The 13976-nt window shown below is 38.6% G+C and overlaps 1 protein-coding gene across 8 annotated transcripts in view; it reads left to right on the plus strand.

The window, feature by feature from the left end:
• The window catches only part of GRIK1 (glutamate ionotropic receptor kainate type subunit 1), a 474700-nt gene that overhangs the window by 431217 nt on the left and 29507 nt on the right, over positions 1-13976 (plus strand). For all 8 annotated transcript variants that reach the window (XM_027540202.1, XM_027540037.1, XM_027539869.1 and 5 more), the window contains one exon: positions 202-419. In XM_027540202.1, coding sequence (XP_027396003.1) covers positions 202-419 — 218 coding nt within the window. The remainder of the gene's footprint in view (positions 1-201; positions 420-13976) is intronic.

Consider the following 13976-nt stretch of genomic DNA (forward strand, 5'->3'; position numbering starts at 1 on the left):
AATGATAAAAGATCATTTAGATTTTACTTCATTTTCTAAAAAGATACATCTGTTCACCTACACACAAGAGAATAAATGTTTGATAGATTTATGATTTTGAGTCACAAAAATGCATTATCTCTCTAGACTACTGTTGAATCATGAGTCTTCTCCCTTCTTATACCTCTCTTTAACACTCTTACTCTGGTGATACCATCACAGGATCAGAGTTGATGCCCAAAGCTCTCTCGACCAGAATAGTTGGAGGGATATGGTGGTTTTTCACCCTAATCATCATTTCATCCTACACTGCCAATCTGGCCGCCTTCTTGACAGTAGAGCGAATGGAATCCCCCATTGATTCAGCGGATGATTTGGCAAAACAAACCAAGATAGAATATGGGGCCGTCAGAGATGGATCAACAATGACCTTCTTCAAGGTAAGGAACTAACAGTATATTCTCAATGGTCATCTCATACTGATGGAAAGAGGGTGTGGAATAAGAGTCTGTCCAAAAAAAAAAAAATTTTTTTTAGGTAACTTTTTTATAAAATAAAATGGTAATGAGATAATCCGATTACAAAGAACCCAGGTGCCCACAGCAGTCAGTGTAAAGCAATTTTTTCAGTTCATCTAGATATCAGTTCTTCTATCCCCAATATAGTACACTCAGATCCACATATCTCTTCCTTCAGCATTTTTCTCTTGCCTTTACACCATTTAGATATCAATCCTTCTATCCTCGATTTAATACACTCAGTTTCACATATCAGTACCTTCAATATCTTTTCTTACCTTTACATTCATTAATTAATGACTCATACATGGAACTCACAAAATAAAGTTCAGTTAATCTGAAATTCCAATCAAAATGTGTGAATATCATTGTTCGATTCATTGTGTTCTATACTGGATGAGACAGGAGCAGATGACAAGTAAATGTGTTGATAGTGGAATTTATTTGGAGAATTAAATCCAAAAATATCCCAGGAGACTCCAGTCTAATACTGCATCTGCACCAGCAGGGATACTGCTCCCAGTATAGCCTGAAGCCTTCCCCATAGCCTAGAGAGCTTCCTGAGGCACCAAAGGAGATTTAAGCTAGAATCAATAGAGTTTTAGTGTCAAGTACATTTTGTTGTTCATGTCTTTTAATGACTTACCCAGAGTAATGAAACTGATTTCAGCCTTGCATACAGAATAAGCTGTAGTGGTTTTATTATCAAATCTCAGATACTGTATCTCCCATGGGGGAAAATATGGATTTTAATAGATCCAGAAACCTTTAGAGATGGCAAAAAACCTTAGAGATCAGAAAGATTTAGACCTTCATATTACTCATGAAAAGACCAAAACTCTCAGAAGCTAAATTATCTGCTCAAAATCATACACTTGGTTTAAGACAGAGATAGGCTAGGACCTTCTTGGAAGAGGTAATTGTGCCTGTGTGGGTGGGGCGGGGTGGGGGGTGGGAGCGGGGAAGGAAAACAACAATTGTAACCAAAATAAACTCTAAGAACACTTTTGTCAACATTTCACACCCGGATTATGAAAAATTGCCACCCCAGGACCAAGCGGACTACTCCGACTTGTGGAGAATATTAAAGTAGAGACAAAATATTAAGGCTAAAAAAAAGTGAACACATCTTGATATAACAGTTCACAAAAATTGGTATTGTATATGTGTTTGTGTTAATCACTCAGTTGTGTCTGACTCTCCATGACCCCATGGACTGTAGCTCACCAGGCTCCCATCTATTACTTATGCAGTACATGTGGTTTAGCAATAACAAACAGTAATAGATAAACAAATAAAAACTTGTTTTAAGAGTAAACTAGGGGGCATCCCTGGCAATCCAGTGGTTGAGACTTCACCTTCCAATGAAGGGAGTGTGGTTTGATTCCTGGTCAAGGAGCTAAGATACCATATGCCTCAGAACCAAAACAAAACAAAACAAAACAAAAAACAAAATATAAAACAGAAGTGATATTTTAATAAATTCAATAAAGTTTTTAAAAAATGGTCCACATTCAAAAAAAAAAATCTTCATAAAAAGAGTACACTATACCCAGAGGTTTATAAAAAACAGAGTAATCTTAAAATGTTAGGATTTTCTTTTCCTTTATTAAAAAAAATGATTTTTTAAACACTTGTTTTTTAAAGAAATATGTCATTGATTTAATGAAGGTATAAAGTGTGGTGATTGTTTCTTTTTGGACAAGTGTTGTTTTCAGGACAAATGACTTTAAATATTGGCTTTCCAACTTTCTGAAAGCTTAAATTTTCCTAAAATCAATAGTGTGAAGAAACATAAGCTACCCCCAGCTAGTAATTCATCACAATACATGTCAGAAACCAGGAAAGTGACCTGCAAGGCATATAGGACCGAGGGACACTGCTAAAGTAGAATTGAGTATGTCTGAAAAAATGTCTGAAATGACTTACCTCTTTCACCAATATCAGAAAGTTTTAGAGTATTGGGAAAGGGGCAAGTAGAAGCAGAGAAGATTCTACGATTACTATAGTATAGTATGGTATACATAGAGCGTGTGCTCAGTCATGTCCGACTCTTTGCAACCCCATGGACTGTAGCCTGGCAGCCTCCTCTGTCCATGGGATTTTCCTGGCAAGAATACTGCTTACTAAGATGCACATCAGAAATATAAAAAGAGGGAGAGCCTATGCTTTGAAAAAGCCATAGATCTGACTCTGCCACTGTCCAATCAATCACTGGATTCACACAGTATCCTTTAACCTTATTTTGATTTGTTTCTGCTCGCATGTTTCTAAATATAAAAAGTGTTGGTCCCCACATCACCTGGTAGGACCCTGCTGCTGCTGCTAAGTCGCTTCAGTCGTGTCCGACTCTGTGTGATCCCATAGATGGCAGCCCACTGGGTCAATATATTAAGGTATTCTTGGATAGTGCTTTTCACTGAAATAATTCGGTGCTAGTCTCACAACTGCTGCTCCCTGGGCATTTTCAGAGCAGGCTCCTGCTTGCTTCCTGGTCCTGAAAATGAGGCACAAGTAAAAGTTTCTTGGGTGACTGGGCAAACGAGACAATAAGCATCTCAGGGAGAAACAACGTGATGAGAGTACAAACAATGACAGGGAGATGAGAAGCATGCATTACACACTAGCTCATAGCCACACACTCTGCTCCTAAACACTTTAAATATATTATCTCATTTTCAATGGCAACCCACTCCAGTACTCTTGCCTGGAAAATCCCATGGACAGAGGAGCCTGGTGGGCTACAGTCCATGGGGTCACTAAGAGTCGGATGCGACTGAGCAACTTCATTTTCACTTTTCATTTTCATGCATCAGAGAAGGAAATGGCAACTCCAGTGTTCTTGCCTGGAAAATCTCATGGACAGAGGAGCCTGGTGGGCTGCCATCTATGCGGTTGCACAGAGTTGTACACGACTGATGTGACTTAGCAGTAGCAGCATCCTTATAAAGGGAGACTGAGGAAAAAGCTAATATTATCCCCATTGTATGATGAGGAAAATGAGGCATATATACATGTGTGTTAAGACACTTAAGTCATATCCCACTTTATGCAACCCTATGGATGATAGCCTGACAGGCTCCTCTACCATGGGATTCTCCAGGCCAGAATACGGCAGTGGGTTGCCATGCCCTTCTTCAAGGGATCTTCCCAACCCAGGAAACAAACCTAGGTCTCCTGCATTGCAGGCAGATTCTTTACCTTCTGAGCCACTAGTAGGAAAGTAAATGAGGCATCAGTTCAGTTCACTTCAGTCGCCCTTTCATTTCAGTTGTTCAGTCATGTCCAACTCTTTGCATGGACTGCAGCCCACTAGGCTTCCTTGTCCATCACCAACTCCAGGAGCTTGCTCAAACTCAAGTCCATCAAGTCGGTGATGTCAGCCAACCATCTCATCCTCTGTCATCCCCTTCTCCCGCCTTCAATCTTTCCTAGCACCAGGGTCTTTTCCAATGAGTCAGTTCTTCACATCAGGGGGCCAAAGTATTGGAGTTTCAGCTTCAGCATCAGTCCTTCCAATGAATATTCAGGACTGATTTCCTTTAGGATGGACTGGGTGGATCTCCTTGCAGTCCTAGGGACTCTCAAGAGTCTTCTCCAACACCACAGTTCAAAAACGTCAATTCTTCAGCACTCAGCTTTCTTTATAGTCCAACTCTCACATCCATACATGACTACTGGAAAAACCATAGTTCAACTATACGGGCCTTTGTTGGCAAAGTAATATCTCTGCTTTATAATATGCTGTCTAGGTTGGTCACAGTTTTTCTTCCAAGGAGCAAGAGTCTTAATTTCATGGCTGCAATCACCGTCTGCAGTGATTTTGGAGTCCCCCAAAATAAAGTCTCTCATTGTTTCCATTGTTTCCCCATCCATATGCCATGAAGTGATGATGGAACCAGATGCCATCCATGATCTTAGTTTTCTGAATGTTGAGTTTTAAGCCAACTTTTTCACTCTCCTCTTTCACTTTCATCAAGAGGTTCTTTAGTTCCTCTTCACTTTCTGCCATAAGAGTGATGTCATCTTCTCACCTGAGGTTATTGATATTTCTCCTGGCAGTCTTGATTCCACCTTGTGCTTCATCCGGCCCAGCATTTTGCATGGAATATTCTACATATAAGTTAAATAAGAAGGGTGACAGTGTACAGCCTTGATGTACACCTTTCCCAATTTGGAACCAGTCTGCTGTTCCATATCCATTTCTAACTACTGCTTCTTGACCTGCATACAGATTTCTCAAGAGGCAGTCCGGTGGTCTGGTATTCCCATCTCTTTAAGAATTTTCCACAGTTTGTTGTGATCCACACAGTCAAAGGCTTTGGTGTAATCAATAATGTAGAAGTAGATGTTTCTCTGGAACTCTCCTGCTTTTTTGATGATACAACGGATGTTGTCAATTTGTTCACTGGTTCCCCTGCCTTTTCTAAATACAGCTTGAACATCTGGAAGTTCACTGTTCACATACTGTTGAAACCTAGCTTGGAAAGTTTTGAGCATTACTTTGCTAGCGTGTGAGATGAATGCAATTGTGTGGTAGTTTGAACATTCTTTGGCATTACCTTTCTTTGGGATTGGGATGAAATGAGGCATAGCTCCATTAAATAACTCGCCACAAATTTATAAAGCTATTGATGGGAGAGCCAGAGTTCAGTCAAACTTCAGAGAGTTCTAGAAGACAAGCATCTTGAGGATAGACAATTGGTCTCTTTTGTTTGTCATTTATATCCTCAGAACCTAAAACAGTACCTGGAACATAGTAGATACCTAGTAAAGGATAGTAGAACTCAGAAAATATGTTTTTAATAAATGAGCAAATGCACTGATGAAATCTAAGAGAGATGAATTCGGTCAGAGAAAGAAAAAAGAAAAAGAAGGGAGGGAGGTGAAGAAGTGTATTTGTGCAAGGTGCTATAACAGAATATCAGACTGGGAAGTTTATAAACAACAGACATTTATTTCTCACAATTCTGGAGGCTGAAAGTCAAGATTGGGCTCCAGCATGGTTGAATGAGGGCTCTCTTGCAGGTTGCAGATTTCATACTGTGTCCTCCTGTGGTAAAAGGGGCAAAGGTCTTTTAGGAACCTCTTTTATAAGGGCACTAATCACATTCGTGGCTCCATACTCATGACTTAAACACCTCCCCAACACCTCACCTCCTTATGCCATCACCTTGGAGGGTCAGGATTTTAACATATGGATTTGTGGGGGAAACATTCAGACCATAGCAGAAAGGATACAGAGAGATCCACAGAGGAAGAGAAGCTGTTCTATGTTCCTCGATTTACAAGTTATCTCATAGCCCAGCAACCCTATTTATCAAGAAGAAATTTATTTGCAAAAAGAGAACAAGGACTAAATCCGATTTAGTTTTCCCCTTGAGGGAGGCAAGCTGTCAGAAAGCTTCAGAGGGATCCACACTCGGGGATTTTAAGCTGGATTATTCTGCAAGGGAAAGAAACATGCCAGTCTTTTAGCTCTCAGGGTAGTTCCACCCTGTCACTGAGTGACAGCAGTTAAAGTCACAAGGACTCAGTTCTGACCTGGCTCAGCATTAATGCATCACCTCTGCTGTGCGATTATGGTGTCCCTCCTTCCCTTTCTCTCTTAATCAAAGACAGTATCCTCTCTTAGGTTGTGGAATCAATAAGGAAAGCTTCCTTTACCTGGTCTAGCTTAGCACATTCTGATCTACTGTTGGGGATGTAATGACCCTTGCTCACATGGGTTCCATTCGTACTCGGTCACAAGGAAATTTCTAAGAAGCATTTTTTCATCACACAACGTGCTTTTGTCCCCTCAATATCCCCAAAACATCCCTTCGGCACATCCAAATGGTAAAGCCGACTCTTTGCTTTCAAGATGATTCTAAGTTGTTTCACAGCTGAAGAATAGGCAGTTGAAAGCTGAAAAGGATGATGGAAATTACTAAAATCCATAAGCAAAGTGCACTAACCCTTCACATTTGGTCTCTAGGACACAAGCAGGAGATGCTTTTAGTAGAGGTTCTGCTGGAAAAGGGCTTCCCAGGTGGCACCAGTAGTGAAGAATCTGCCTGCCAATTCAGGAAATGCAGGTTTGATCCCTGGGTCAGGAAGATCCCCTGGAGAAGGAAATGGCAACCACTCCAGTATTCTAGTGGAGAAGGCACTGGCAACCCACTCCAGAACTCTTATCTGGAAACTCCCATGGATAGAGGAGCCTGGTAGGCTGCAGTCCGTGGGGTCGCTAAGAGTCGGACACGACTGAGTGACTTCCCTTTCACTTTCCACTTTCATGCATTGGAGAAGGAAATGGCAACCCACTCCAGTGTTCTTGCCTGGAGAATCCCAGGAATGGAGGAGCCTGATGGGCTGCCATCTATGGGGTCGCACAGAGTCGGACACGACTAAAGCGACTTAGCAGCAGCAGCAGCAGCCAGTATTCTAGCCTGGTAAAACCCCTGGACAGAGGAGCCTGAGAGACTATGGTTCATGGGGTTGCAATGAGTAGAACACAACTGAGCACACACACATACCACACACAAACACATACACACACTGCTTGAAAAATGTGACCAGAAGTTGCTCACTAAAATTTCCATCCAAAGTCATTGACTTTTTTTTTTTTTAAATCTAGACTGCTATTCTTGTAGACAACCTGGCCTTATATTTCAGATTTGGGATATTTCATTTTCAATGTGAAAAAAGGCTATTTTTTAAACATAGCTCAGATGAGGTTTCACTATTCATCATCTAAATTCAGACAAGGCTGAGGGAATAAATTGACATTTATTAATCAAGTGCTGGGTCACGGTATGACTTGTCTAAGACCAGGGAAGCCAAAATAGTTTTCCTTCACAGAGCCATTTGTATGTGTAACAATCACAGTGATCACCAGAGACTGTATTTACACAAAGAACTGGGGTTAAATCATAACTTCAAATACATGTATATTCACAAAGTTTTATAGATGGACACCTCAAGATACCTATATGCTAATGCCTATTAAAATAAAGAACAATTTTAAGTTTTGTGACCAAGGGCATTTAGTTAATGATGCTTATTAAATATTATACTTCCTCGGGGTCATCTGCACCTGAGTCTTAAAGACCTTAGCACTGTGGATGATATAATGCCTATTTGATGACAGGGTGTCAGTCACCACGAGACCAATTACCAGGTCAAAGTTAAAGAAAGGCAGAGTGTTTTATCAACTGTCCAGGGACTGTTGAAGATTTTTAGGAGATTCTCCAAGTATAAGGAGACCTTTTATTTGTCCTTGTTGGGCTATCTATCAATTTTTAAATGGAATCTTTTTATAAATCAGTTTGTTAATAATTCAGAACTTTAAGAGACTTCATATAAGAAAACTTTTTAAACAGATTCTTTTATTATTTTCTACTCGAGAGAGAATACTAATCGATAATATGATATTAATTATATTGGTTTCTCAATATAATTCTCGATATAATATATAATAATATATATTTCTTAAAATAATATATATTTCTCAATATAATTAATATGATATTAATTATATTGTTGAATTGCTTGGTCCTTTCAATTGTTTCAAAATCCTGAATGATAGACTTTCCTGCCTTCCCCACTGTCTGAGGCCAACCCAGCATCTTAGGAGGTACAAAGAGTGGTCAGTTCAAGATCTATGGACATAACTTGAGACCAGATTTCCTAAGGCCATCTCCTCTCTTATACACAATGTTGAGAGCAGTGGCACCCAAAGACAACTTCTCCTTTTATGTTAGAGCACTAAGGTCCTAATCTTCTCCATGTCTCGTAAAAAGTAGGATGTGTGAAAAATTACTTTCTCTCCTTGTAATTATTAATTCCATTAGTTACCTTTGGACAAATGGAATAGCCCAAACTTTGGTCTACATTGACAGTTTAGCAACTCATATCTTTCTCCTAGATGAAGAAATGATTCTCATGTTAAAAGTTGAAGAATCATTTAAGGCCTAAAACAAGGGTTTTTATCAATGCCTCTTGCAAACTATCATCCAAGAATACTGATTTGGGTTCATTGTTCAGAGATTAGGGATCCCAGACAGTCTTTTCAGGAGATATAACTAGTATAAAATTAAAACTTAGAGGAAAGCTTTGTTCTAGAGCCAGATAGCCTGGGTTCAAATTCTGATATTACTGCTTACTAGCTGTATGCGTGCATACGTGCCCAGTGGCTTCAGTCATGTCCAAATCTTTGTGACCCTATGGATTGTAGCCCGCCAGGCTCCTCTGACCATGGGATTCTCCAGACAGTACTAGCATGTGTTGCCATGCCCTCCTCTAGGGAATCTTCCTGACCCAGGAATAGAACCTGCGTCTCCTGCATTGCAGGCAGATTCTTTACTACTCGGTCACTGCTGAGTCACCGGGGAAGCCCTATTAGCTATATAGACCTTGGTAAGTTATTAAATCCTCTGTACCTTGAAATGTTATTTTAAGAAATACATAACTTAATAGAGGTAGTGTGCTTGTAATACTAATTGGCAAATTATAAACATGAAAACTGTTAAATAAAAAAAAGAAAAATGCTAAAAATTATTATAATTATCACTTACAACATCATCACCATTAGCATCCAATACTTATTCCTAGCTATTAGTCCTACTTTTTCAACTTTCTGAATTAAAAAAAAAAAAAAACACAACTCTCTTGTTTGGTCTTTGCTCAGATTCCTAACCGTCAGCAATCCCTAGGCAGTGTGACTTCTGGTACTGGACAGAAAAATTCCAGAGAGTGCCAGTGCCCAAATCTCAAAGACTTTCAGAGGCCAAGTCAGATGAAAAACTTAGTCCTTGGAAGCTTTGCTGAGCACATACAGGCATTTGCAGAAGAACCACTTCCAGATGGTAGATAAGCAGCAGATGGTGAGGCTGCCCTTAGAATTCAGCTGAGAAGAAGAATGAGGCAGTTCAACTCAATTCAGTTCAATTTAGATATTTTTCCAGGATCTCCACTTTGACCAGTACTTGAAGTTGGTACTGTAAGAGATAGGAAAGGGAGGATATAAAATTTTGCTCAAGGCTTAAAGACCTGAATAGCAATAAAGAGACAAGATGGACACAGACCTGTTAAATACAATATAGCATGTGATTAGGTAGCATGCCTTATGCAGACAGGAAGTGGTGTGAACATAGGAAAAGTCCTTGTGAACCCAGAATAGAAAATACTCATGTGAAAAATGACTCTCAGTTGAAGCTAGCCTTGTAAAAATCATCTCAGACCCAAGTCAGAGGATTACATAGATTAGATCGTGGTTCAGTCTAAAATGACTTGAATAAAATAGATTTTTTAAAAATCGTAACAGGTTTGTCATTGCTGGCTTTCATGGTCTGGGGACTTTGGACCTGCTGTGGGAATAAGGGAGTCTCTAACCTTTATAATCTCCTTCCAGAGAGTAGCTAGGTGCTTTCATTAACTCAAAAGATATTTCAAGAAAGTTACTGCACCAGTGCCTCTGAAGCAATGAGGCATTATGGGCAGACGGGTTTCAGACAGAAATAGTCATGTAACGAAGCACAAAATGAAAGACATTTCACAAACTTGTCTGCAGAGGAAGGAACTCTTCACATAGGAGCTATTAGCTCTTGTTTGAAAGGTCCAGCCAATCCTGCCATCAATGTTCAAACTGCCAAGTACCTATAGTTTAAAAATGTATTGCTTAGGGAGAAATCCATGAGGTCAATTAAAGTTAACCTGTTTCAGTGCCTGATACATTGCCTGTAAGGGACCAATCTTTAATTCTGGACAGGAGAAAAACATGAAAAATGTTTTAGCAAAGGTGTTTAAATCCCACTGAGGGAAATTGTTAAAGGGAACACATGAATTTTTAAAAACCTAGGAGATTCTGCAAATGTCATAACTTTCTGTCAATTCAAGGTAAGAGCATAATCAACTGGAATGATCATATTATATATTAATACATTTGAAAGATAGAGGCCCCTCGCTATAGTATAAATGCTTTCATCTGAGAATGCTTTCTTCAAAATGACTTTTGTAAATTAAATCACATTTTTAAAAATCCAGGATAACTTATTATTTAGTGAAATAATATATCTAATCATGTGTTAAGCTTCCCTAGTGGCTCAGACGGTAAAGAATCTGCCTGCAATGCGAGAGACCAAAGTTCAATCCCTGGGTCCGGAAGGTCCCCTGGAGAAGGGAAAGGTTGCCCACTCCAGTATTCTTGCCTGGAGAATTCCATGGAAAAAGGAGCCTAGTGGACTACAGTCCATGGGGTCCCAAAGAGGTGGAGGTGACTGAGAAATTTTCACTTCGCTTCAATCGTGTGTTAAGGGAAATGATCGCTTTTAAGGCAACTGTTCACCTCTGATGTATCTGTTTTACAAGTTTGGATGCCTGCGTGGCTAATTTCTGTGTCTTTGATTGATTTTTAAGGTTTTTTAATTTTTTTAATTTTATTATTTATTTGCGGTTGCACTGGGTCTTTGTTGCTGCGTGGGTTTCCCCTAGTTGCAGTGAGCGGAGACTACTCCCCACCTGTGGTGCATGGGCTTCTCATTGCTTCTCATGGTGCGAGTGGCTTCTCCTGTTGCAGAGCACTGGCTCTAGAGCACAGGCTCGGTGGTTGTGCCGCGTAGGCTTAGCTGCTCTACAGAATGTGGGATTCTCCTGGACCAGAGATCGAACCTGTGTCCCCTTCACTGGGGAGTGGATTCTTTTCCACTGTACCACCAGGGAAGTCCCATTTCTTTTTTTTTAATCAATGTCTATCTAAAATAAAAGTAAGTTGGAGATGACATTTTGAAATGTAATTGTCTTTGGTATTTTATTTGTTCTATAAGTATGTATTTACCATATTTATAAGACCATTTGTTTACAAGATAACAAAAATCAAATATCAATAATCAATCCTTAGTGTATTTGTGTGGGGTCATGGATATATGTAAAAATAAGTGTATAAATAGGTGTATGTATATATATATATATATATATATATATATATATATAATCTTTATATATGTTGGCCTGAAGTAGAACTGCAGTTATTCATTCTACTGAATAATGGGATTACACATCTTTACTGTAGAAGTCCTATAACCTGGTTGAAGAAATAATGTGATAATGTGTATTTCAGTAAAAATAAAATATTAGAGGGCTAGGTCTATAAAATGCACATACTATCAGTCTAGGATTGTATTACACTCCACAATTCACACATATTTTACCTGTTATTATAGTAAAAACGCTGCAACTGAAACCAATGAAACTATATGAAATAGGAAATGCTGTTAAAAGAAAAAATATAAACAATACCTACATTTCTTTTCAGGTTACAACTGTTGCAGTTCCCAAAACACTAATTTTCTGTTGTTGTTGTCTAAACAAATATAAGCTGTCTAAATTCATGTAAATTGTTTCCATGAATTGTGTGATGGCTACAAGAATTGCAGCAGCGCTAGTTATAATAGAAAGATGCCACAGCTTTTTACTGCAATTATTTTTTTTAGAAAATGTGTTAATGCTGTTAAAATGTCAGCCAAGTCATAATTTTGATGGTCTGTGTGTTAAAACAAATGGTTGATTCCCTATTAGTTAAGAACACATACCCTATAGCCAGATTGCTAGGGCCAGGTCCTAGTTTCTCGTTTCTGTATGTGGCATTCTGTTTCCTCATCTGTAAAGGAGAAATAATAATGCTATCTTTCTCATATGAACACTGTGACGATTAAATGGATTAATAATGCAAAGTGCTTGAATCATTGTGGGCACACGGTAAACACTGCATGTGCTGGTTATTATTACTATCTTCAATAAGCAGTTTTTAAGTGTACAGAGACCAATTGTAAAATCATTTCCCATTGAGTGTTTAACTTGCAAGAATTATGAGAGGAAAAAGAGAAATAAACAAGTCATCAAATGGTGATATATTTATACTCCCTTATAACAAATTTTAGATGAAAAAAAAACTTATTCTTTGCCAACAGCCTTTCAGCAGCATCAGAATAGCCATATAATCAGGTTTAACTAGACAAAATAAATGTATTTAAACCTTGATTTAACCCCTGTAAGATTAAAAAAAAAAAACTAAAGAATTTCAGATTTGATAAATGAGAACTTTTCAGTTTTAGTGATTTTTGATAAGCTCAGAGTACTTTACAAATCTTCTAATTAACCTTTGACATATTCAATGAAATAAAATGCAATCACTATTTCTTCTTTTTAAACATATATTATTTAGAGCAATTTAGCAGGCTGAGACTGTAGAAGATTTAGCAGTGCAGAAACATCCAAACTGTTATTCAAACAATTTGCTTGGTCTTTTAATATTTATGACAATGTTCCATAAAGCATGCTTTTATTTTTAAGAATTATTAAGATTTGTGTCTTAAAAAGTATCTATTAAAAAAATAAACTTAATTTAATTACTCTTAAAATAGTACTTTCTGACCAAACAAAATAAATATTGCAAAACATAGTATAACAGAGGATGGAATTCAAAAATAAGGGGGAAAAAGACCTTCACTGTGTATTGGCTCTTTAATCAACATGACACCTGGGTGTCACTTCACTGTTGTTGAAGTCAGGACCTGCATAAGTAATGTGAAAAGGCTGTTCTGAAGAGTAGAACCTAGGAGTTGAAGGATCCTTAAGTGAAACTTGTCCAACAGCGAAATTATCCTTGTAAGTTCCCAGTGGTAGAAAATGCACTATATCCTAAGGTGCTCAAGCCATCTGCAGATAGTTTTAACTGCTAAAAAGGTTATTTCTTAGCCACATTCTGGGTCTTTCTATCTAAGCTCCCCAGTTTTTCAAATGTAGAATAGAAGGCACTCCCACAACTTTCTAAAAGAGGAAAGAAAACTTTAAATGAAATCAGAAGGGTGCTATTCTCTGACCAATTATATTTTCCACTATTAGGCTAGAGTAAACATAGCAGGAGGGGACCAGAGAAATTTAGAATGCTCCCTATATGCCTTCTACTTGACCAAGTCCTCCACCAAGTAACCATTTTCTTACCAAGGAAAATTTCTTCCCTCAGTGAGTCACACTCCATGCCAGCTAGATTTCCCTTCTAGCACCTCAGGGAACTCAAGCCAAGATCAACCTTCTACTCCAAAAAGGAAGATGTAAATATGACCATGACCTTAAGGGTCATGATTCATGGACCTGAATTAATTAATGACCTTCAGCTATATATGTTGTTATTGTTCCATTAGTAGGTTGTGTTCAACTCTTTGTGACCCCATGGAGTATAGCCCTTTAGACTCCTCTGCCCATGGGATTTCCTAGGCAAGAATACTGGAGTGGATTGCCATTTCCTTCTCCAGGGCATCTTCCCAACCTAGGGATCCAATTCATGTCTCCTGCATTGGCAGGTGGATTCTTTACCACTGAGCCACCAGGGAAGTCCCATCAGCTCTACAGAGCCATGCTAATCAAAGTATGATATGACATGTGTTGATTCAGGGAACATTGTGTTACCAACCTGCAATAAGATTAAAAAATAAAATGAGA

This window comes from Bos indicus x Bos taurus, chromosome 1 (assembly GCF_003369695.1).
Source record: "Bos indicus x Bos taurus breed Angus x Brahman F1 hybrid chromosome 1, Bos_hybrid_MaternalHap_v2.0, whole genome shotgun sequence".
Lineage (NCBI taxonomy): Eukaryota > Metazoa > Chordata > Mammalia > Artiodactyla > Bovidae > Bos > Bos indicus x Bos taurus.